At 57.2% G+C, this 25395-nt stretch overlaps 1 protein-coding gene across 1 annotated transcript; it reads left to right on the top strand.

Annotated features, from left to right (window-relative positions):
- Nucleotides 1–8291: 8291 nt before the first annotated feature.
- Nucleotides 8292–25265, top strand: GGT1 (gamma-glutamyltransferase 1). The gene is given in 14 exon segments (XM_041728378.1): nt 8292–8316; nt 13904–14069; nt 14640–14817; nt 15411–15541; nt 15679–15765; nt 18725–18917; nt 19287–19444; nt 20377–20526; nt 20975–21111; nt 23682–23869; nt 24092–24219; nt 24316–24461; nt 24463–24612; nt 24959–25265. Coding segments are annotated over 12 exon segments (1779 nt in total). The 5' UTR covers nt 8292–8316; nt 13904–14069; nt 14640–14653; the 3' UTR covers nt 25106–25265.
- The last annotated feature ends 130 nt before the right edge of the window (nt 25266–25395 follow it).

Genomic DNA, 25395 nt, shown 5'->3' with positions numbered 1-25395 from the left:
GCCCCCCGCCCCCCGCGGCCCTCGCCCCCCCCCCCCCCGCCCCCCGCCCCCCCGCGGCCTCGCCCCCCGCCCCCCCGCGGCCCCGCCCCCCGCCCCCCCCGCGGCCCCCCGCCCCCCGCCCCCGCGGCTCGCCCCCCGCGGCCCCGCCCCCCGCCCCCCCGCGGCCTCGCCCGCCGCCCCCCGCCCCCCGCGGCCCTCGACCCCCGCCCCGCGCCCCCCGCCCCCCGCGGCCTCGCCCCCCGCCCCCCGCGGCCTCGCCCGCCCGGGCTCCGGGGCTCCGTCCGGAGCGGGGCCTGGAGACGCGGCGGGAGGGCAGCCGGCGCGGTTTGCTGGTGCTGCGAGCGCTGGATCGGAATCCGGGGGGCTGTGCCGTCACCTGCTCAGGGACTCCCCAGCAGTGGGCGACCGCAGTAGCTGGCCTGTCCACCTGCATACGCATTCCTGCTCGCCAAATACTTACTGCGCCTCAGGCCTGACTGGGGACAGGGCTGGGCAGGCTAGGTGGTGTGCCCTTCCTCTGACCCAGGCCTGGGAGATCTGGGGGATGAAGAGTGCCGGTTACGCGGTTACCCGTAGGGCCAGCTCAGAGCAGGCTGGTAGCAGGTCAGGTGCACCCGCCCCAGGCTTCCTTCTTCTACTTGACGGGTGGGGAGGCAGTGTGAAGACGGGGAGTCCTGGCTCCTCTAGGGATCAAGCTTGAGCTAGGGACCCACCCAGCTCTAGGAGCCTACTTGAGGGACAGCCCCCCCAACCCCCCCCCCCCCAGCTCTGGGCCCTCACATTCCCTGGGTAGGGGACATTTGGAGCATGAGGCTCCAGACCCCCAGCTCCCACAGCAAAAGAGGATGTGTCCAGCCTGTTAGGACAGTGGGCCTGGGCACAGGTAAAGGAGGGGCGAACACAGAAAGGGTGTATATGGGGTGAGGAGTGGCCATCTGAGGGCAGTTGGTAAGTGAGGTCAGACTCAGGCCCCTCTTTTGGGTTAGGTATTGCCTCCCAGGAGTGTGTCTAGGGACAGGGTGCTGGGCTCTGTGGTCCCCCAGGGCTGAGCCCCTGATACAAGACAGAAGATAGCTTAGTATCCTTGCCACTTGACCACCCACTGAACCCCAAACCCTGTGTTGTTTGCCTGGACACCCCTGTTGGGACTGCTCCCCCCCCAGGGCTTTTCTATCCTGGGGCCCCTTTCCCCTGCCATCTGCCAGCTGGACCCAGCAGCCTCCACTCACCACCCCCCCTCTGTAGCCAGCATTGTCCTGGGGCCACCTTGGCACTACAGGTTTCCTCCCTGGCAAACCTGCATGACTGCTCAGCCTGCCTTCCTCCAGGGTCCAGGCGCTGTCGCTGACCTGACGGGACCAGAGACTTAGGCAGCAGCTCTTTGCCCCCTGGGATTTCTCAGACCCCTGTCAAGAGCTGGCAGCCTGGTAAGAACCCCCTCCCTCTCTTCTACATCCTGAGGGCTGAAGCCAGAGCTGGGATGTCTCCCAAATCCTGACCATATCCTTCCAGAGGCAGAGCCAGGCCTGGAAATTGTCCCCTCAAACATGAGAAGGCCAAGCTGGGGCAGGGGGGGTTGGGGAGGGGGCAACCCAGGCAGAGACACAAGGGGCGTGCTCAGAGTTAGAGTGGTATGGAAAGCAGAGAACTGCCCCCCCAGCCCCACCCCCACCCCACCCTCTGTGCTCTTGGCTGAGAGATTCCTGGAGGACATTTTCCCAGAAAAAGAGGGAGGTGGTGTCTGGGCCTGGATGCCTGGGTAGGCCTCCCTCTGCCTCCTGTGGGGGTGGTTAGGTTGAGCCGGCTCTTGGGGAGTGTTTCTGGCCTAATCTGAAGTGGGCAGGAGGACCCAGAGACAGAGCTATGCTCTCAGGAGTGGGGTGCATGATTCCCCCTTTCTAATCTCTGTGCATATTTAAGTGATGGCTGCTGGCATCTCTCCCTGGAATTGCCTTGCTCAGTAGGTCTGTGTTTGTGGAGACCCCATTGGGGTGGGGGTAGGGAAGCAGTGTGCTATGATTGTCCTCCCAGGCGCTAGGGTTGAAATGGAGGTTCAGCGGCTTGAATTGGGTCCCCAGGCAGCCAATGAGGTGGGAAATTGGGGAGTCAGAGAGTCAGGTGGGAGAGACATAGCCAAACCCCAGGCCTTGGTGGGGAGCATCCTGGGCTCCAAGTGGGAGCCTGCTAGGAGACAAGTAGTGGTGCCAGGCACACCTTTGGCTTCCCAAGCTCTTGGCCACCCATGTGGTGGCCCAGCTGGAGTGACAGGGAACCAAAGTCCAGATGACCCAGCAGGAGGGGAGAAGGGCTGTAGCTGTGGCTGGTACTGGACCTTTGGACCTCTTCTGTATCCACCCAGTGGGATAGACCAAGCCCAGGTACCAGCAGGGTTTATGGTACCTCAGCAAGAAGCCAGGTGACAATGAGCCTCCTGGCAGCCCCTCCAAAGAAGGATGCAGGAAGGTTTGGGAACTCACTAGGAGGAAAGAAGCAGATGGACACTCAACAGAAACAGTTTCTCCTGGAGCTGGCCCTGTAGGGATGTCTTGTAAGCCTGCCCTGCAGGGCCAGGGATCCCTGTGGATACAGGCTCACAAATACAGGCGCAGGACGGATTGGAATCCCCTGGACCTGTCACTTGTAGGGTGAACAAACTCAGGCAAAGTAGGCAGCTGTATTAGTTTTCTGTCACTGTCATAACAAATTATCAAAAACTTGATGCCTTAAAACAAATGTATTCTCTCACAGTTCTGGGGACTAGAAGTCAGAAATCAAGGCATTGGCAGGGCTGCACTGCCTCTGAAGGCTCTAGGGAAGAACCTTCCTGTGCTTTTTCCTAGCTTCTGGTGGTTGCTGGCATCCTTGACATTCCTTGGTTTCAGCGACATCACTGCCACCTGGGGTTCTGTTAACCCCTGGCTTTATTACCTGTGTCTGTGTGTGTTTGTGTGTGTGTGTGTGTGTGTGTGTGTATGTGTCTCTCTCTCTCTCTTTTTTTTTGTGTGTGTGTCTCTCTTCAGTGCTTTCTTCTTCTTCTTTTTTTCTTAAGATTTTATTTATTTATTTATGACAGACACACACACACACAGAGGCAGAGACACAGGCAGAGGGAGAAGCAGGCTCCACAGAGAGCCTGACATGGGACTCGATCCTGGGTCTCCAGGATCACGTCCTGGGCTGCAGGCGGCGCTAAACCGCTGCGCCACCGAGGCTGCCCCTTCTTCTTTTTAAATATTTATTTATTTGAGACAGTGGAGAGAGAGAGGGAGAGTCTTGAACAGCCTCCCCGCTGAGCACAGAGCCCAGCTGGCCTGGTCCCACCACCCCAAGATCACAACTGAGCTAAAACCAAGAGTCAGATGCTCAACCGACAGCACCACCCAGGCACACTCTCTTCACATGGCTTTTTTTTTTTTTTTAAGATTTTTATTTATTCATGAGAGACACACAGAGAGAGGCACAGACAGCAGAAGGAGAAGCAGGCTCCTCGCAGAGAGCCCGATGCGGGACTCGATCCCGAATCCTGGGATCATGCCCTGAGCAGAAGGCAGATGCTCAACCGCTGAGCCACTCAGGCATCCCTTTTTCAAGATTTTTTATCTATTCATTTGAGAGAGGGAGAGGGCGAGTGCAAGCATGAGCAAGGGGGAGGTCCCCGCTGAGCAGGGAGCCCGATGGGGGTCTCGAGCCCAGGATCATGACCTGAGCAGAAGGCAGCCACTTAACTGATGGCACCACCCAGGCTCCCCCTTCACATGACCTTGTAAGGACACTGGTTATCAGATTTAGGGCCCACACTAATGATATCTACAAAGACTCTGTTCCCAGATAAGATCACATCCAGAGCTCCGGGTGGATATGAATTCCGGGGAATGCTGTTCAATTCACTATGGCAGCTGCTGCAAGCCCCACCTTCCTCATCTCTAACATGGGGAAATAGAATGCCCGGCTGCCATCTTATTGTAGGATTAGACACAATAAAGAAAGAGTCCAGCACACGGGTGTTTTTACAAACTGGCTTTCTCTGGCTTTGTACTGAGTCCGCTCAGCCACCCTGCAGCCTTCTTTTGTCCACGCAGTGCTGACCACTGGGCCTTGTGGATACTGCGGAGCCTAAGACATAGGAAGGCAGGCCCACAGCTAGCCCACAGGGATGGGGAGCCGTGATGGAGGCCACACGGGAACCCCCCCTCCCCGGGGAGTGGAAGGAGACACCTGAGCAGAGGGTGGGGGGGACTTCCGGAGGAGGCTGCACTGAGGCTGGGGTCTGAAGGAAGTGTCCGCTTGGAGTCCCAGCGGGGAGCATGGGAGGAACCTCACAGGGAAGGGGGCGGGGCCCTAGCAAGGCAGGAATTTATCTGGAGGGCAAAGGGGACCTTTGAAGGCTTAAAAGTGAGAGAAGACAGAAGACGTCCTCCAGGGCTCAGCATGGGGCTGCAGTAGGGAACCGGTGGAAGGGCTGTGGACACAGAAGGAGTTGCCAGGTGAGGGGGGCCGGGGGTCAGGTGAAGCCTGGAGGGGGTGTGTGTGTGGGGGGCAAGGCCGCTGGACAGGACCAGTATGGTTGGGGATGGGCGCGGGGTGTGAGGATAGGCGGTCTGGTGGAGGTATGGGGAGGGCTGTTCCTTAGCTCAGGTTTAGGCAGGCAAGTTGACCTGAGGCATCTGAAACATCAGCCCACGAAATGTTGCAAACAGAACTCAAAGAGTAACTGAGTTCAGCTTGAAGTGGTGCAGGAGGCCAAGGAATGAGGTGGCAGGGGTGGGGGCTCCTAGAAGCCCTGACAGAGGGCTAGCTGGGCACCTATGGGAAGTGTTGGGTGGTTTTGGCATCAGGAGAATCACAGGTCTACTTACCCCTGGCTGGGGGTGGGTGGTGGGTGGGGTGCACAGTAGGGGGTGGGGGCTGGAGAGGCAAGGATAGGCAGGCTTGAGTCAGTGATCCCCCCTCGGAGACAAGACCAGGCCCTACCCCAGGGTGGGGACGGGGCAGGACGGGGCTCAGCCTCTCTCCTCCACCCCCTTGGAGCTCCCAGACACCATAGATAATTACGAGGTGATAGGATAAATGCTACCTGCACTGGGTGCCAGTGGGCAGAGAGGGCAGGGCAGCCAGGAGGGGGGCACTTATGACCTCTGAGCCCTGAGCCGTTCATTAGGCAAGGACAGAGGCAACTGCAGGCCTGGGTGTGGGGACCATGGAGGTACTGGGCCCTTCCTGTAGCCTGTGCACAGCCACCTCAGTGAATCTGCCTAACAGTTATTCTATTTTATTTTTTGCAAAGACTTTATTTATTTATTTGAGAAAGAGAGAGCATGAGCAGGGGGAGGGGCAGAGGGAGAGGGAGATGCAGACTCCCCGCTGAGCAGGGAGCCTTGGGATCTAGGGCTCCAGCCCAGGACCCAGGAATCACGATCTGAGCCATAGGCAGATGCTTAACTGACTGAGCCACCCAGGCACCCCTAGTTATTGTAATGATTCCTGCTCCCCAGATAGAAAACTGAGGGCAGGAAGGGGAGACCCTAGACCATGAGGGGGCGTGGTTAAATTTGAACCCAGGCACCCTAGAACCCTTGCCCTTGGCTCTGCTGCTCTCTTGCCTCTGGGCTTGGGAGCTGGACTTGGTCCACTAGGTACCAGACTGGCCCTGCCGCCAGACATTCTCAGGTGTTAATGAGCTGACATCTCTGGAGGCCCACACATTGGCAGCCCTCCAGCCTCCATCCATACTTCAAAGATAGGTGTTGAAATGGTGAAAGTGCAGATGGGGCCAGGGGGAGCAGCAGCCAGGCTCTGAGGGTGCAGGGGCTTTGCTTTCCTGCTACCATTGGGTGACACCAGGCTCCTCACTGAGCTGGAGCCTTCCTTCCATATGGTCTGTGGTCTGTGTGACTCTGAGAGGCTGTGGGCACCTAGCAACAGGGTATAGGCTGGTTCCTGCTCCTCTGCTTGTGGCCTCAGACAACGGGCAGGAAGTGAAGCCAGGCCCACCTACAGCATGCCAACTCCTCACAACTACAGAAGGCAAATTGGGGCTTGATGTTGGGGAGAACTAGCCAAGCAATCACAGTCTTGCTGTCTTTAAAGGTAGTGAGATCCCTGTCAGGGCAGGTATGCAAGCCAACCTTTCTAAGGGTGTTGGAAATGAGACATCAGAGACCAAACGTTTGAGATTCTGTGATCCTAAAGTTGATTAAGATGCTATGATGTTGAGCATCAAAGTCATTTTTGTTCAGCCAATTTACCAAAAGTCTCCTTGGTGCAGATACCAAGGTACACTAAAGGTCTGGGCAACATCAGGTTTCCTGGCTCCCAGTGGGCCCTGAGATCCTGTCCCAGCACTTCTGGAGGATAGGTCAGGCATTGCTTGAATCTGGACCTGCCCTCCTGGATCACACACGGTGAGTCTCCAGACTGCATTTTGGGAGGTGGTGTCTCTACCAGCCAAGGCCTACCCAGGGCCTGAGGTTCACTTGACACTTCCTGAGTCTTGGTCACAGCCCCTCCCAGGACCCGACAGCGGGGTGGGGCACGATGGAGGCTGCAAAGAGGTTCTGCTTTCAGGAAGTGGCTTGTAGGGCCTTTCCCAAGTCATGGGACTATCTACCAAGTGGCCTTGGGCAAGTCTCTTCCCCTCTCAGGCTGTGGTTTCCTTAGAGCATGCTTCTTACCCCACCAATGCCTTGTTTTCCCAGATGCAGAGCAAGGACAAACCAAGCCTGTCAGAACAGGAAGGCCACAGTGGTTCCTCATTTCTCAGAAGAGATGGGCCAGGTGCCCCACCCCTTAGCTCCTTCTGTCTGACCAAGGCACTCTAGGTTGCTGGTTCCTGCGCAGTAGGAGTAATTAGGAGATAAAAGGCACCAGGGTGGTGGGGTGGTCCCCCCTCTCATGCTGCCTTGGCAACTACCCCTGGCTAGGGGCCAGCCTCACCCAGGAAACTCCTCAAGGAACAAGAACACAGAGAACTCATCTCAGCCGGTCCCCAGCCATCAATACTCCCTTCTTCCCACGGCCCTTACTCTCTGGTCACCCACCAGAGTCTTAATGAGTGACCTGGGGTTAATGGGTTACCCAGCCAGGTGACACATTCACCAGCCTCCTGGGGCTTTCAAAGTCCAGACTCACTGGCCTGGCCTACAGGGTCTGAGTTCAGCCACTTCCCTTTTTAGCCTTGACACCTCAGGGCTCAGGAAGGGCCCAGGGAGGTCAAGAGGTTCACTTATGCCCTCACTACTCTCAGAGACACATGCATCCAGTGCCAGCCTTCAGGCTCACGTGGTTTTGGTTTCCTCCACCTGACGTGTCTTACCCAATCCAATCCCAGCTCTGCCTGGGTTCCTAAGGCCCCCATCACAGTGTCTGCTTCTCTTCCAGGGCCCTGGGCTCCTCCTCCTCCTCCTTGGCTGACCATACTTAGCCCATCTCCAGTCCTGCTGGGGACTCCTCGAGGAAAGAATCTGGACAGGACAGGCTTAGACGGGGGAATGAACGGATGGGCGAGTTTCAGCCCGGACTGGGCTGGTAGTGGCAATTCTGGCAAGCAGCAGGCTGTAAGTGGATCTCTTTCAGAGACACAGTAGTCTCAGGCCTGCCAGCCCCGTGGGGGCACCCACCCTATCTCATTTGATAGGCCAGAGCAGGAAGGGGCATGAGCAGGCAACCGCATCTCCTGCCCTCACTGCCATGTGTCCTCCATCAGCCTTCTTGCTTCCTAGAAACTTAGGGGATGAGGAAAGGCTCTCCTGGGTCATGTGACTCCCTTCAGTTCAGGTGACCAGGGTCCTTGAAGTGACAGCCCCTAGAAACCCACCTGTAGCCCCAAGAGTCAGGGACAGGGCATATTTGGAGGAGCATCCCCTACTTCAGAATTGAGAGAATCTTAGGCTCCTCAGGTCTGCTAGAGCCTCAGATGCTTACAGTCCCAAAACCCCAGTTGAGTGGGTATCTGGCTATATCCCAACATTGTGTGACCTCTGTCTGGACATCGTAAGTTCAGGGGAGCCCAACTCCTCCCAGGGACCCCTGGCCTGACCTGTTTCTGTCTGAAGCCCAGCCTCATTTAGCCCCACTGAGGCCTTCAAAGCTCAGGCCTTGCATTCAGGGTTAGGGACTCCATGGGACTCAAAGAGGCCACACAGCCTCCAGGGACAGGACTAGGAACCAGCCTCGTTCCCACCTGGAAAGGTTCCTGTGCCTTTAAAGCCTCCCTCCACCCTAGCCGGCAGAGAGAGGGAGGGGAGGAGCTGGGTAATAGCTGGGCACTGGGGACTCAGCTCTGTGCTGAGAGCAGAGGAAGACCAGCCCTGGAGCCAGGTGAGCCAGGAGGGGCATCTGGCTGTGCCTCAGTGCTGTGTGACCCCAAAGTACAGCTCATCCTTTCTGAGCTACTGGACGTTGCAGGTCGGGGTAGTTCAGGCTTCGGGCCTCCCGGAAGTGTTGGAAGCCTGGATTCCAGTTCCAGCTCTGCCAGATGCTGGCTTCTTCCTCTCCAGCCTCAGTTTATGCACCTGAGTAATGGGAGTGAGCTGACCTTCAGGGTGAAGGAGACCGGGCTGGTGTGACTGGATCCTGCAGAGGGGTTGCTCAGGTCTTTTTCTGACCAGGTCTAGGCTTGGGTGGAGGCTGGAGGGTGCTGTGCTTTTTTGTCTGGTAAGGCAGTTTGAGGCTATGGCTCCAGGCTTTCTGGCTCACTGTGCCCACAGGTGTGGGGTGGGTGGAGGGTCACATGGAGCTGTTGGACTTCTGAGGAAGTCTTTGAAGAAGCCACTGACACCTGGGAAGTGGACTTTTAGAATTAAGAGGAAAGAGTGCAGCACGGAGAAACTGAGGCCCAGGAGTATCCAGCAGCCTAGAGTGAGGGGCCTGTGACAGGGGCTGAAGTACTGTGTCCCCTGGCCGTTCTTGCCCCTCTGTGGGCTCTGTTTTGTGGCTGGGATGGGGCGTGAGGCAGGTTCAGTTGTGCAAGGGGGTGCCCACCATGTGGTCATTGCAAGCTCATATAGCTATTTCAACAGGTATCCGGCTTAGTGGTTGTCAAGCACTTCGGAAGGGAGCTTTCCCTAATTCTCAACCTTATGCTACCAAGGGGGTTAGCGAGGGAGACAGATCCCAACCCTGGGCCTGGGTAGTGGTAAGTGTCCCGTCCAGGGCTGTGGGCCGGGCTCAAAAAGCCACTGAGAGCTATGTTCTCATGCAGAGGGTCGGGGGTTGGGGCGGGGGGTGGAGGGAGTCCTCTCTGCCGGTGGAGGTGGCTGGTGGGGCACAGGTTCTGGGCCAACCTACAGGTCCGCACACCTCCCACTGGGCCAGCTGACTTTGTGTGAGCTGCTTCAACCTAAACCTTGGTTTCCGGTCTATTAACCGGTCTGGGGTTGTGCCCGTTTCACCCCTGGGCTCTGTGGTGACACAGCCATCAGGTTGGGTTGGAGAATCAACAGAGAAACTCCAGGCTTCTTCTTGTTTCCCTCCCTGAGGTTTCCTGGAGGGAACCTGCTCCACTCAGCCTAGATTCAGCGTTCACGCCCATTTGTGTGTGTGTGCACACGTCTGTCTGTCTGTATTGGGAGGGGGTGGTGCTGATGGTGGAGTCAGTATCTCCGTCTTATATGCCTAGGACAGGAGCGCTGGGGCCTGGGGACTTTTCAAGCCAGCCCCTACAGCCCCTACAGCTAGGGTGACATGGTTTCCCCAGACTGACACCCCTCAGGACGCCTCTTGGCGTGTAGGGGCTTGGGGGGCTGACCAGAATAGAATGTGACACACACACAACATGTGAGGAAGGTTCTTTGTTCTGTATTTTATGCCTTTGGGGTTTTGTGTGTGTGTGTGTGTGTTTAAAGATTTTATTTATTCATTTGAGAGACAGAAAGAAAACACAAGCAGGGGGAGGGGCAGAGGGACAAGCAGACTCCCCACCGGGAGCCTGACCCCAGGCTTGATCCCAGGACCCCCAGATCATGACCTGAGCCCAAGTCAGACACTTTACCCGCCGAGCCACCCAGGCACCCCCAATAGGGCTCTGTTGACACAGCCTTTAATGAGACCCCTTTCCTCCTGACTCCCCTCCCTGGAACTTGCAGCTGCAGGTCTGAGCCCCCAGGCAGCTTTCTCCCCATCCCCGCTTGTCCCAGGCCAGGGATTTCCTGTTGGAATCACCTGTGGGGTCTGCGCTACCCTCTGCCCACTCACACATTCTTCCTACCTTCCTGCTGCTGCTGATACTGCCGTGTCTTATGCCTTCCTAGGCAGGGAGAAAACTGCTGAGCAGGCTCAGACTAGGGACAGAGCCCCGTGTCTCTCCACTATAGACCCCTCCCAGCCGACTGCCCTGCAGTGCAAATCCCCTGACATCCTGGCTGGTGTCTAGCTCTCAGGGACAGGTCATGGGCCTTGGTCCGCAGATCCTGCCCTGTCCATCTTCTCAGTCATTCTGGTCTGCAGATGATGTCTGGGGGAAAAAGCTTAGTCATAGAGCCCCCATCCTGGGACTATGGAGTATTTCATAGGAATGCATTTTTTGGTGGATCTCATCCGTGGGTGAGAGGATGAGGATAAGACTTGTTTTTTGTTTTTTTGGTTTTTTTTATAAGACTTGTTTTGACTGTATGACTCAGGGTGGTCAGCTTCTGTCTCTCTGCTTATCCCCTGACACAACCTTGTAGGGTGGTCATAGATTAGATATTCCAGATGGGGACTGTGGGGGCTCCCAGGCAGCCTAGATACCACTAGTGGGGGGCCAGGGAAGAAGCCATGTCTTAAGGAGTGGCTCATCCTTATTCTTGGCAGATGGAGGGCAAAGGGGAATGGGAAGCAGAGTCCAAAGTCTCCTGGGCTGGGCATGCACCTGTTCCTGGTTCAAGATCCCCTCGGTGGGCTGGTCAGGGACATTGCAGCAATTTAGAGGCAGGTACAGGGTGGCCAGGTGTGCGCTGCTGGGCTCTGTGACTGGGACCAGCTCTGGCCCTCTCTGCACCCTGTCTTTCCAGGCTGCTCAGGAGGTTACTTGGGCCTGAGGTGCTAACATTTCTTTTTTTTTTTTTTTTAAGATTTTATTTATTTATTCATGAGAGATACACACACACACACACACACAGAGAGAGAGAGAGAGAGAGAGAGAGAGAGGCAGAGGGAGAAGCAGGCTCCATGCAGGGAGCCTGACATGGGACTCGATCCTGGGTCACCCAGGGATCCCCAGAGGTGCTAACGTTCCTGCATAGGCAGTGGAACTGGTCTGGACTCAAGGCCTCAGGCTGTGTTCCAGAGAGGCCCCCCGGCATTTGCCCGAGCAGTGTGGTGAGGGCTCTCAGGTCCTGCCTCTGGGATACCATGTTTGGCCCTGGAGCTCAGATGCTCTGAACAGGGACAGGGTGAGCCAGGGAGTACCCAGCCTAGGGCTTGCTGGAGGCGCACTTGCCAGTTGACTCTACCCTGTGGGGAGAACTGAGTCTAAGAGAGGGGGACCCTCTGCCTCTGTCACCGCACCTCTCCTTCCCTGTTGGGCCAAACCCCTCACCTCCCACCATTGTCATGGGACCCCAAGAGTCACTACTGTCATAGCACCTCCCATCTCCTGCCCAGGGCCCTCCCAGGGCTGTGTGAACTTTAGTCACTTAGTGATAGGCCAAGTCTCTACGCCTCCCTGCTGCCATGACGTCAGACTCTGGGGCTGTCCTCTCTGCCAGGCTGGATTTTTTAGAGGACAGCCTTCTTTCTATCCTACTCAGACACCTTCAACTGTCACATGGGGTTGCTGGGTGTCCCCTGGCCAGCTGCGTGCCCCCTCTGGGACTAGGTGAGCAGGAGAGTTCCTCTGCCCTCTCCTGCCCCTTTCCTGCCTCTGCTCCTCCTTGGACGTACCCTCCCCCCCATCCCAATCCCAGTTCAGAGGCCTCCTGAGGAGCTCTGCAGGGGCGCAGGCGCAGCTCTGGGCCACTCCTGGGAGTGGGGGAGCCCAGCTGGAGGTCTAGCCCAGACTTTCCCAGGCAGACTAATCTGGCCATGTCCCAGTCCAGAACTTCTGAGGAACAGGAGCTTTCCTGGGACACCACGAACCCTGGGCCTCAGGTAAGCCCACCAGGGGCATGAAGAGTGGGGTGGGGGTTTGAGGCCAAGTGTTTTGCCCGACCTACTCTCTGGCCTCAGTTTCTCCTCCTGACATGATTTGGGTGAGAGCCAGGACTCTGGGCTTGGACATTATTTTATAAGTCTTTGAGAAAAATGTGGGGTGTGGGAGAGGCAGTGGGAAACGGAAGCCCAATCCCCTGCAGGGTGTCTTCCGCAGGGCAGGGTATGTCTGCCTGCAGGGCCGGGGCTAGGCCTCCCTGCTATCTGCCCAGGGAGGAGAGTATGGGGGTCAGGGCTGTCCACCCCTCTTGTATAGTCCCTGGCAGTCTGAGCCTTGCTGGTTGCCTCCTGTCCTTCTGGAAGCCCACTTGATCCTTTGAGTGATGGACAGAGAGATGGGCAGCTAGGGGAGGCTGGAGTACAGACCACAGGAGGTCGTGGCTGGACAGTGCAGAGGCCTGAGGGAAGAGAGGAGGGCCCTGAAGGGGGTCTTGGCTCATAGCCCCAAGCCCAGGAGAAATGAGGCAATGCCCCCAGGGTGCCTAGTGGATGGGACTGGGGGGCTTCCTTGGCAGGTAAGCCCATGCTGGGAAGGCGGGTCACTGGCCTCCTTGTCCCATCCACCCCACCACATGTAATAAGAAAGTTCTGGGCTCCTGAGGCCCCTGGGACCAACCAACATAGCTGTCTCTACCAGGAATCCTTAACCCTTTTAAGCCTTAAATCTTAATTCTTAATTCTTAATCCTTAATCTTTAACCCAGTCTGGCCTCCAGGGTGTGCTCTGAGGGCCATCCTGCCTGCTGGAAGGCAGAGGGTATAGATGATGCCTGGAGCAGTGGCAGGGGTAGGGCCTGGTTGGCCCTTTGGAGCACTGAGGAGCGAGTGATGCTGATAGGAGGGAGTGCAGGGAGGAGGCTTTGCAGGAGTCCAGCCAGGAAAGCTGGTGCCTGGATTCAGTCATGGTGAAGAGAGACTGGCTTGAATCCCACTGGGGATATAGGGTTGTGTCTGCTGTATGGCTGCCCACTGAGCTGGGAAGGGGAAAGCCCTTCCATGCCAACTAGCTTCTGGATTTCTGCGACGTGGGATGGGACTCCATTCCTAGACCATCCCTGGGACACCATGTCTGGCCCTGGAGCTCAGGCCCTCTAAGCAGACAGGGTGAACCCAAGGAGTCCCAGCCTGGGGCTTGCTGACAGACACCCACTCTTTGGAGGTAACTGAGATTGCCTCTGTCACCACACCTCTTCTTCCTTGTGCGGGTCACACCCCTCACCTGCTGCCACCACCGGAGGGATCCAAAGGCTCACCGCTGTCCCTCCCAGCAAGGCTGGGAAGGTAGTCAATGGAGAAACAGTGAGCAGAAGCCTGACCATCTTCCTTCTGCCCCAGCCAGGCCTCCAGAGGATGACCCTGGTAACCAACAATAATTACAGTCAACACTCACCTGGCACTTCACCCTTTCCAATCCACTTCATCTCTGCAACATCCCCCATAGGATGCCTGTGTCCTTCCTGCTGCACAGGTGGTTGGTGACTTGCCAAAGGCCCCAGCTGAGGGGGCAAGACTTAGATGGGATGGGCTGACTCCAGAGACTGCGTGCCCCAACCCCTTGGTCTGGCACACGTGGGCTTCATCACTTTGTCATATGACACTCACACCAGTGAACCCGGGCCTTCCTCTAGGCAAACCCTTTCTCAGCTGTGCCTGGAGATCTCCCACAAACAGCCTCCTCTTCAACTCCAGAGTTCATCTAGAGGCAGAAGAACCTCCTCACAGAGCTCCCTGGGGAGGGCTGACTAGGCCTGTTTCAGGAACACTATTTCGATTTTCAGGAGAACGAGGAGGCTGCGTGGTCAGGGTATCTCTCTGGAGCAGATCCTGTGGCCACAGACCACAGAGGAAAATCCCAGTTATATCATCAGCTGTCTCAGCCAAGCCCCCCTGGCTTTTGTTGCCATCCCTGCAGGCAAAGCGTGGGGCTCTCATCTGCTGACAAAGGTAGGCCCCTGCCCCGGGCAGCTCGTCTGGCCATTTCAGGAGGAGACCGTGGGGTGTCCTGTCTCTGAGTGTACAATGGAAGCTGAGCCCCACAGTCTGTGGCAGGCCACTCTGAGAGGCCCATGGATGGTGCCTGGCTCTGGGCTGAGGTAGGGGTCACAGAAGGATCAGGCCAGGCTTGTCCCTCGTGGAGTTCCCTGCTTGGCAGTGGCTCCCACTGTGGGAGATAGACAAGGCCTGCAGAAGCAGGGGCATGTGGAATCTGGGGGCTCCCAGGAGAGGTTTCTGTTGGAGATGTGGTTCTTTACTGGGAAGGGGCCCTGAGGAAAAGCAGAGAGATTTGGGAGGACAGAGACAGAGCCAGGCAGAGGGAATGGCCTGAGCAAAGATCCAGGAGCTGGACAGCCCATGTGTTTTCTAGGGGGATAGAAGGAGACACAGGAACATGTTTCTGAGGCTTGATTATGGGCTGTACCTTGTGAGGTGAGGGTCAGGGTGTGCCCAAAGGCTAGCTAGTTGGCAATTCCTAATCCTGTTAACCTCTACTGCACCTCCTACCACTCCCACCAGGCAGCAGGGGAGCCATGAGGAAGTTGTACCTGGTGGTGACCCTGGTGGGTGTGGCGATAGTGCTCATCCTCATCATCGGCCTATGCCTTTGGCTGCCCTCAGCCTCCAAGTCAAACAACCATGTCTATCCCAGGGCAGCCGTGGCCACAGACGCCAAGCATTGCTCGGAGATTGGGAGGTGAGTGGGAAGAGCATAGGAACACAGGAGGAGCACAGCAAATGGATCTGGGCAAGACCATCATCCCTCTGAGACTCGGTTTCCCCACCTGTATGTGAGCTTCCCAGACAAGGGGTGTCTGATGCACATGGAGCTCCTTGGAACTTCTAGCAGCCTCTGGTCAGGGCAGAAGGGGATACTGACTCCAAAATCAGGATGTGGGTTCCCTGGTGCCCAGCTGGGTCCCTTTTCTCAGACTGAAGGATATTTGTGTCTTTGGATAAATTGCTGTTTTATGCTATTTTAGAGCTCTGCCTCCCATTATACACAAAGATCAGTTCCCACTTAGAGACTTAAACAGAAAAAAAAATTACTAACAAAAGTAACAATTTTCCAATTTTCTTTCTATTATAAAAGTTGGGTACATCTGTTTGCTTGAAAAGGAAGAACATAGAAGCCCCTTGATTTTAAAGTTATATGTAAAACCTGAAAACTATGGGCTCCTCTTCCCTTTGGGCAAGGTGGCCAGACAGGGTGGAGGTGGGTGGCAGGGTGCACATGTTGGGGGACTGGGGAGCCTAGAGTGCTCACTCCCCACCAAATGCTGTGGGTAGGGATGTGCTGGAGGACGGCGGCTCGGCCGTGGATGCTGCTATCGCAGCCCTGCTGTGCGTGGGACTCCTGAATGTCCACAGCATGGGCATCGGGGGCGGCCTGTTCCTCACCATCTACAACAGCACCACACGTGAGTGCCCATTGGGAGTGGGAGGTGAGTGGCAGGGGCTGTGTGTCTCAGGCTAGACTTGAGCTGGGTGGCCCCTGAGCTCACCCGGGGTGAGGGACTGGGGTTGATTCAGACTTCCCACCTGCTTCTCCTTCCAGGAAAAGTTGAGATCATCAATGCCCGCGAGGTGGCCCCAGGGCTGGCCTCTGACAACATGTTCAACAGCTCGGAGCAGTCACGGACAGGTGAGGTGCAGGCTCAGGGTGTGAGTACAGAGCTGGGCTGAGCTGCTGGGAAGGCATGGGCATCTGGGACTGGGGACAGCTCTGGCTGTGCTGATGCCCACCCTTCCCATCCCCTCCTGGCCACACAACACAGGTCTTGAACAGTCCAGACCTTCATTACAGAGAGAAAAGAGATGGAGCTTCTGTTATTTCTGCTCAGATCCCTCCAAAGCCATCCTGTGCTACTACAGGGAGAGAATAATTATTATTTCAACAGCTCTCATCTACCGAGGGCCACTGGGGCTGGCACTCTGCTCAGCCCTTTTCACCGATGAACCCCCTGAATCCTCCTTATATGCTGGGGAGTCCGGGGAAGCACTGTGTTGATCTCATTTTACAGATCCAGAGAAGTCATGCAAACCAACTGAGGTCACAAAGCTGGATGGTGCTGAGGCTAAAATTGAACCTGGGCTGTTGAAACCCTGCCTCTTTCAAAAGCATCCAAGTCATTCATTTAGTTGTTCATTTGTGGTGATAGCTCTCAAGAGGCAGGAGAGTCTGTCTTTTCTCAACAAGGTCTTGTGCAGAGAAGAGGCCCTCAATCACCCCATGCAGCTGAGGGGAAGGCAGTGGCCACCAGGGGGTGCTGCTCCAAGGACCCAAAGGGATTGCGGGATAGGAGGTTGGAGGCAGGAAGTTTGGGCCTTGGCCATAACAGGTCTGATCCCCAACTGCAGGCTCTGACCCTGGGACTTGGGTCCTGGGCAGGGTCCTGTGAGTAGCCCCCCTGGAGTCCTCTCCAACATACAGAATCTTTGAATTCTCGTAACCATTGGGAAACTCTGAATGGGTAGAAATGAAATCATTCAGTGTGATTGCTTAACCCTTAGTCTTAGCACCTTAGGGACGCTTGGAAGTCATTTATTTAACCAGGACTTATTGAGCACCTCTTAAAATGTTAAGGACTGTTTCCAAAGCCAGGAGACAAGACAAAGGCACCAGGCAAAATCTGTGGCCCAGTCAAACCATGTGGTGTCAGGATAGCAGAGGCGGGAAGAGCCACAAGGTGGGCGGTTCACTGAGAACAGCCTTCTCAGGGAGGGGGCATCTGAGCAAAGACTCAGAAGCTGGAGTGGGGTGAGAGGGGCTGTGCAGGTGTCTGGGGGAAGAGCAAGTGGCCCATGCAGGAAGGGTAGGGACAGAGCCCGCAGGAACCAGTGAGCTGCAATAGGTAGCCCCAGGGTCAGAAGGGCTCGGGTGGTGTCACACCTCCTGGGTCATTGCAAAGACCCTGCCTCTTGTCCCAGAGAGGTAGCAGTGTCCCCTAGGGTGTTTGTGGGGCTGGCCTCTCTACCCTATATCTGAAAGAACTCCTTGGGCTGCTGCAGAAGGGTCAGGGAGTATGCTGCATGCCCATCAGGTGGCCCGTCAGGAGGTCACCACGATAATCAGGGAGAGAAGAGGGTGTTGGAGGTGGTTGGTACTCAACACACTTAGAAGGTAGAGCCCGTGCATTTGCTGATAGCTTGGGTGTGACACATATGCCAGGTGTCCTGCATGACCCTCCAGTTGTTGATCTGCCTTGGGAAGTGGGGGGGTGGTGCCCTTAAGAAAGAACAGTGAGGCTGTGGGAGAGTAGGTTTGGGTGACAGTCAGGAGTTGGGTTTTGAGTGCATTAAGTTTGAGATGCCTTTTTTTGCGTAGGTAGGCGCATCCTCAGATTTGGCCATCAGAGGAGCAGGCCAGCCCAGAGAGTACATTTGGAGTTGTCAGCAAATAAGTGGAACCTGAAGACCTGATCTGGGGGAGGCACCAGTAGAGTGAGGGTAGACAGAGGAGACTCTAGCAGAGCCTGGCAGGTGGGATGCAGAGGTAACCCGGGAGGAGTGATGGACCAGGTAAGGTGATGTTGATAGGGGACCCTGGTCTGGCAGTGGTGATCTTCGCAAGCAGGGTGGTGTGAGACCTGATTGACTCAAGGTCAGGACAGCATTTATTTAAGATGGGAAGAGTTCTGGGCTGGGTGTCAGACTTTCTGAGATGTGCAGACAAGGCTCTTGGTCCCAATTTCAGGTTGTTATGAACCTGGAAGCCACCTAGTCTGGGAATAGCCAAATGGCACTGGTCATCCTGGGATGAAAGCAAGAAGGTGTCTGGGCATCAGTGTCCAGCTTAGGGCATAGTGTGCCGTGGGGAAGGGTAGGGATCAGGGTTCACGGATGTGTCCAGTGGAACTGTGGGCTCCTCTAAGGTCAACTGGAAGAGACAAAACTCTCTGTGGTCACATGGGGAAACTGAAGCCCAGAGAGGGTACAGGGCAGGGGTTTGGGCTCAAGTCCTTGTTCTGGGATAGTAGAAAGGAGGATGGTGGAGGTCTTGCCCTGGCACTGGCTTAGTGTCAGGGGTGGCCCAGGCTTGCACTGGGGACTTTGGTGGGTCCTGGTGGACCCTTTGAACCTGTGGGTAAAGAGGCTCAGATGGGAAGATGGTGGGGATCTGGCTTCCCCACAGTTTTAGTGAGCAGCTGTGGGCCTGGCACAGGATTTTGAACCTGATGGCCTCTGCAGAGGCAGACATGTAGTCCTGGGACAGCAGAACCCAGCACAGGAGCTACCGCCTCTCCCTCCCGTGGCTTTATCATGCGTCCCTAACCAATCTACGCTCTTGCCTGCTGAGTCCAGAAATGACACCTCCATTTCCTTCCAAAAGCTCACTAATCCCATCTGGGAGGGGGTGTCTGAGCAAAGACTCAGAGGCTGGAGTGGGGTGAGGGGAGCTGTGCAGGTTTCTGGGGGAGGAGCAAGTGGCCTGTGCAGGAAGGGTAGGGACAGAGCCCGCAGGAACCAGTGAGGCTGCAATAGGTGGCCCCAGGGTCAGAAGGGCTCAGGTGGTGTCACACCTCCTGTGTCATTGCCTGAGACAGCATCCCTCCTGATGTCCCTGGGCTGGAGCCTCTCACTGTGTCCCTGTCCCTGTGCAGGGGGGCTGTCGGTAGCGGTTCCTGGTGAGCTCCGTGGCTACGAGCTGGCCCACCAGCGGCATGGGCGGCTGCCCTGGGCCCGCCTCTTCCAGCCCAGCATCCAGCTGGCCCGCCAGGGCTTCCCTGTGGGGAAGGGCTTGGCAGCAGCCCTGAAAAAGAACCAGGCCATCATCGAGCAGAAGACTGAGCTGTGGTATGTCTGCGGGTATTGACTTGCCCTGGGGCGCAGGCTGGGCAGACAGGCCCAAGGTCCCTGCAGGCTGTGAATGTCTCACAGGGTGCTCTCAGGAACCCGCGCTGATACAGGGATGAGGTCTGGGATATAAGAACCCTTCCCAGCATGTGTGGGATCCCATCACACCCCTGAGCCCAGTGCCTGGGGTTCTGGCGATGTATCCCGAGGGGCAGGGGCTCTAGGAGGCAGAGGCTGGACACCCGGGGATGAGGGCCACCCACCTGTGGACAGGCGCTCACTGGCCTTGGATCTCCTGTGTGGTTGGGTTGAGAGTGGCTGGCTGAGTCCGCCCCGCCTGCCGGCCTCACCGGAGCCTCTATGCCTCAGTGAGGTGTTTTGCCAAAACGGGAAGGTGCTGCAGGAGGGGGACATAGTGACCATGCCACGGCTGGCCGAAACGTACAAGACGCTGGCCTCGGAGGGAGCCCAGGCCTTCTACAATGGGAGCCTCACAGCCCAGATTGTCAAGGACATCCAGGCAGCTGGTGAGTGCATAACCACACGGGCCCTGGGCAAGGAACCCTGAGCCAGAGCTCCGAGGCTGCAGGTCCTCTGGTCCTGCCCGGCCCGGCCACTGGGCCCTCAGGCAGCGTCTGATGGGGGAGCGGGGTGTCCAGGATACATCTGCAGTTAGTGACAGACCACATGGATCCACAGCTCTTGGTTAGGGCAAATCCGAGAGACCAGTACAGTCCAGGAGAGAAAGTTCTCAGGGGGTAAATGCAGGCCTAGGCCAGAGCTCCGGGTACGGGAGCATTGAAACAAAGATCTGGGAGGACTTCCTAGAGGAGGTTGTGCCTGAGCTACAGAGGAGGCTGGACAGAGGAAGAACATTCCTGGTAGAGGGAAAAGGCTAAGGTAGAGGGTGGGCTTTAACTATCTCTGAGGGTCACAGCAGATGAGGGTGGGCTTGGGGAGAGGAGCCTTGGAGGGACCGCAAGGCAGGACAGGGGCTGAGGAACTTCAGCCAGGCAGCCTGCCATGGCCTCTCCCTCCCCAGCTGTGGATTTCTTCATACTGTTATTTCTGTCAGAGACACAGAAGGGGGTGATTAGCATGTTGACACTTAGCACAGGGCAGGAAATTAGCCTATAAATACCTGGTCTGTCTGGAGCCCGTGCCCTGTAGAATGAAGAGCCTCCTTTCACCCACCCATTAGTCATTGGAGGTGGTGGGGAGATGGGAACAGATGTTTTCCACTTGGAGAAAACTCTCTGGCTGCCAGGAAGAGAGAGAGCAGACCTGGAGGTCAGTGGGGCAAACAGGTAGAGGGCAGCTGGCCTGAGCCTGGCAGTGAGAAGTGGCGGGGGGGGACACCCCCAAGGTGGGCAGGGCCTCCAGTTTGATGGCCCGGTGCTTCTGTCAGACTTGGGGCCCCACCCCCGTGTCCACCCACTGAGCTGCCATCCCTTGGCAGGGGGCATTGTGACTGCCAAGGACCTGAACAACTACCGTGCGAACCTGATAGAGAACCCCCTGAACATCAGCCTTGGGGACAGCCAGCTCTACGTCCCCAGCGCCCCGCTCAGTGGGCCCGTGCTGGCTCTTATCCTCAACATCCTCAAGGGTGAGTTGTCCCACTGCAACAAGAGTGCAGAGTGACCAGGGCTGTGAGGGGCGATGGGCAGGGGCTGGAGGAGGAGGAGGAGGAGTGGAAGGTCAAAAGGTGCCGAGCAGTGTCCTGGGTGGGAACTGCCCCTGCAAGGGCTTAGAGGTGACAGGGTCTGTCTGGCTTGCCCACTTACTCTGGGCTGGAAGTTCACAGTGAGGGGGGCCTGGTCCAGAGGACGTGTCTGGAAAATCCAAGTGGTCTTCTGGGACTGCATAGACTGGGTAGCCCTTCCGGCTGGACATTTGAGGCCCAGGCCCAGAGGTCGTTCCCTTTCTCAAGCTGAGCCAAACAGAGTAATTCAGGGAAGGCATGAGCCTACCCTGTGGCCCCCAGCTGTTCTGGCCGAGCTGGGACGTCCCAAGGGACCTGGGACCGCCAACGTGCACCATCTCTGGTCAACCAGGGTACAACTTCTCCCGGGTGAGTGTGGAGACACCTGAGCAGAAGGGTCTGACCTACCACCGCATCGTGGAGGCCTTCCGGTTTGCCTATGCCAAGAGGACCCTGCTTGGGGACCCCAAATTTGTCAATGTGATGGAGGTGAGAGGCAGCAGCTGGCTTGTGATGGGTGGGGGTCCTGCCATGGAGGTGCCCGAAGGGCTCCCTGGGGCCACTCCAGCCTCACACATGCTCTCTTAATCCATTCCTACCACCAGCCTTGGTGGTGGGCCTACCATGCTCTAGGAGGGACTGAGACCTCGAGTTTGGTCCTCTGCCACAGGAGCTCACAGTGTGATAGACTTGGCAATGAGTAATGGGTGCCCCCTACCCCTGGCCACACTCCCACCTTGGAGCGTTCAGTGCTGAAGTGAGGAATACATGGGGGCATGGCAGTCCTCAAGGGTGCTGAGGAGGGTGGGGACGGGGCAGCGTCCTGGGTGGCATTGGCCTGGGCCCCTGGCTCACTGCTCACAACCAGGAGCTGACACTTCTGTGATCCCTCACCCAGGCCCTCCCCAAGCTGACCTACTCACTGCCAGATGCCCCAGCTCCAGGCTGGGCCTTCACTGAGACTCTCCTCCTGGCCCCCCTTACCTACTTGGATCCCCCCATTCTGGGGTAGGCCTGCTGACCCCATCACACTGACCTGTGCCTCTCAGCTGCCCTGCAGCTCCTCTGCTCTCCTGGATCTCTCTTCTTTCCCGATGCCCCCACCCCCGTTCCCCACCCCAGCCAGTGACCTGGCGTCTCATATCCCTAGGGCCACTGCATGGCCTCCCCCTCTGGCCTCCCTCCTGGCTGAGGCTGGCCCCCTGCTCCTCCACCTGCTGACTCAGCATGCCCCTCCTGCAGCACTGCTCTGCCTCTGGCATTCCCATCCTGCCCTTCCTGACAGATCATTCCTGAGAGAGGCATACTCTTTTCACTTCAGAGTCTCCAGCTGCTGCCCCCATTCCCCTGCTTCCACTCAGAGCACACCTGGCCACTCCATCCGTTTCTCACGCTCTGCCCTCCTTGCTCCCATCCCGCCAGGACCCTCCTGCCAGGACCCCTCACCGCTCCCCCTGAGTCCAGCCTCACTTTCCCCTTCGGGCCCCCCTCAGCAGCGGCTCCCACAGTTTGTTCACCACCTCCTTTCCTCAGCTTTTCATTTTGTAAAGTGGACATTATGCCACATTCCCTTCGTCTCTCCCTGTGTCCGGGTGCCTCTTTATTGACATGCATGTGTTTTTTCAGGTATCAGATGACCAGTCCCCGAAATCACACTTTGGGTTGTAGCTCCTAAGCCCCAGGACTCCTACACACTCCACCAAGAGGCCCTGGCCTGTTAGACGCCTGTGTTGCCGGGGGTCCCAGGGTTGTTTCGGTCCAGAGCCCATCAGACTCCTACCTTGCAGTCATGGTTATGTCGCCTCTGTCTCTGAACCTACAGTAGACCTCTTGGCTGTTTGGCTGATTTATAAAACTGAGGGCGGTCTTCTTGCAGAACCATCCCACATCCTGGATTTGACTTTTTGTTTTCTTGGAAGTAGATTCAGGCTGAACATTTTCCCTGTGGGATGTTGCTGGAAAATTCTGGCGGCATTTCCTTTGCTCAGTCCCCAGGGGCCTTCCATGCTGGCTCCTATCTCATCTCCTCTCCTCTTTCTCATCTGTCCTCCCGCCGTGGGGACCATGTTCAGGCTCATGGCTTTAAGCAGCCAGCAGAGTCTGACGGCTCCATGTGTATCCCTCAGCCTGATCTTGCCTGTCAACTCCACACATGTAGATCCACCGCCCACCTGAGACAGGAAAGGGCACCTGTTCAAAACCAAGCTTCTGACTGTCCCCTCCACTGCCCTTTCCACAGTGTTTACCTCCCCAGTTAATGGCCACTCTGGACTGAAGGCTTTGGGGCCATTGATTCTGTCCCACCTGGGCCAGCCACCATCTCTCACTTGGTTGATGTCATAGCCTCCCAGTTGGGTTCTTCCCTCTACCCCCACACAGCCACCAGAGGGATCCTGTGAACTACCAGTGTGCTCCATCCTTTGTCCTGGACCCAGGTGGCTCCAAGCAAAAGCCAAATTCCTTATAGGGCTTCTAAAGACTTATGGGGTCACCCCCTGCCAATGTCTTCCTCTACCGCTCTCTTCCACCCTACTCACCCTCTGCCTGTCTCTCACAGGCCTGCCTTAAGGCCTTTGCATTTACCACTCAGTCCTCATTCAGGGCTTTTTTCAGAAGTCTCCTCCTCCAAGAAGGCTTCCCTGACCACTCTGCCCCCACCTCATCCCTCTCCATCCCCTTTACCTGGCTTGTTCTTTCCAGCATGTCCCGCCTGCCTTTGTCTTCCCTGCCAGGAGGGCAGGGACCTGTGTGTCTGTTCCTTGTTGCAAGCATGCAGTACAAGCTCCAGGAATGAATGAATGAATGAATGAATGAATGAATGAATGATTGAATGTGGCAAGAGTCAGGGCTTGTGGGGTAGACAGACAAATATTAACAGTTGCTGGACTGCAGCAGAGACAAAGGCTGGAAAGGGGATTAGATGGGCCTCATGAGGTTGAGTGTGCAGGAGGGTTGTGGTCAGGGCCATGTCGGGGGGCTTCCTAAGAGCTGCTCGCACAAGCCTGTGCCCCCTCCCCGCCCCCCCCCACCTCCTCAGGCCAGCTCTGGGGTCTCGGCAGGTGGTCCGCAACATGAGCTCCGAGTTCTTTGCTGCTCAGCTCCGGGCCCGGATCTCTGACAACACCACTCACCCGACCTCCTACTATGAGCCTGAGTTCTACACGCCTGATGATGGTGGCACTGCCCACCTGTCCGTGGTTGCAGAGGATGGCAGCGCTGTATCGGCCACCAGCACCATCAACCTCTAGTAGGGGCTGCCGGGTGGCCCTGGGTGGGCCAGGGGCTGCTTGCCTCTCCCAGAAGGGAGCTCCATCAACCCCTTTCATGGTGGGAAACTGAGGCCCCACCTTGGTAGAGCACCTGCCCCCCAGCCTCACTGGGATCAAGTTGGAGCTTTGGTGCGTGGGTGGGGGCTGGGGGTGGGGTGGGGCTGGATCTGGCATAGCTGTCTGATCCAGCTGGTCTGCAGCTTTGGTTCCAAGGTACGATCAAATGTCAGCGGGATCTTATTCAATGATGAGATGGATGACTTCAGCTCCCCCAACATCACCAACCAGTTTGGGGTGCCCCCCTCGCCAGCCAACTTCATCAAACCAGGTGTGGGATGGGGGATCCAGGACGGGAGAGGGCTGGGGTCCTGGGCAGGCAGCTGACCAGCATCCCTGTCCCTCCCCACCCACCTGCCGACCACAGGGAAGCAGCCACTCTCGTCCATGTGTCCGGCAATCATCGTGGGCCAGGATGGCCGGGTCCGCATGGTGGTGGGTGCCTCTGGGGGCACACAAATCACTACGGCCACTGCGCTGGTATGTGCCACCTACCTGTCCCCTCCAGCCCCTGCCCTTGGACCACACTGATCCCAACCTCCGCCCCCAGGCCATCATCCATAACCTATGGTTTGGCTACGATGTGAAACGGGCAGTAGAGGAACCCAGACTTCATAACCAGCTTCTGCCCAACACCACGACGCTGGAGAAAGACATTGACCAGGTGGGGCAGGGCCAAGGAGACTGAATCACAAGGGGGGGAGTGGCCACAGGGTGTCCTTGGATGGAGGCCTGGATCTCCTGAGTCATCACAGAGTAGGCTACAGCTGGTGTCCTCTGCCTGGGGCAGATGACCTTCACACCCACTGCCTGGGCCATCTTGAGCCTCCGTGCAACATGAGTAAGGCCACCTGCTCCAGTGAGACCCACTAGGCCCAGCGGCCCCCAACTTGTTCTTGTTGGCCACTGGGCTGGAAATGGCACCACCTGCGTGGTTCAGGGTCGGTCTGTGGGGTTTGGGTGGCATCCCGGGCCCTGCTGAGGTCTCTGTATCCCCTCCCGCCCCCCAGGCAGTGACTGAGGCCCTGAAGATGCGGCACCACAACACTGAGCTCACGTCCAACTTCATCGCTGTGGTGCAGGCCATTGTCCACACGGCTGGTGGCTGGGCAGCTGCCTCAGACTCCAGGAAAGGCGGGGAGCCTGCTGGCTACTGAGTGCTCAGGGCAGGCAAACCTAGGGATGAGATGCCTGCTGGGGGCAGAGTGGAACTTTGAGGGATTTGCTTCCCCTGTGAGTGACATAGCAGTGCAATAAATGGGGGTCGCAGCGTGAGGCTCTGGGCAGCCTCGCTGGCCCGGCTCCCAGATCCCTGGACCTCAGGATCCTGTGTGTGAAATGGAGCTGTCCGGTGGGGACGGTGGAGACGTGGGACTCAGAGGTCTTTACACCTTAGGTGAGGGAGCTAGCCTGAGAATTTTCATGAGAACGCGGTGGGTAGGGGAGT

The sequence above is a fragment of the Vulpes lagopus genome, chromosome 14, assembly GCF_018345385.1.
Source record: "Vulpes lagopus strain Blue_001 chromosome 14, ASM1834538v1, whole genome shotgun sequence".
NCBI lineage: Eukaryota > Metazoa > Chordata > Mammalia > Carnivora > Canidae > Vulpes > Vulpes lagopus.
Note: the sequence above shows the minus strand (reverse complement) of the source record. Positions and strands in the feature narration are given on the sequence as shown.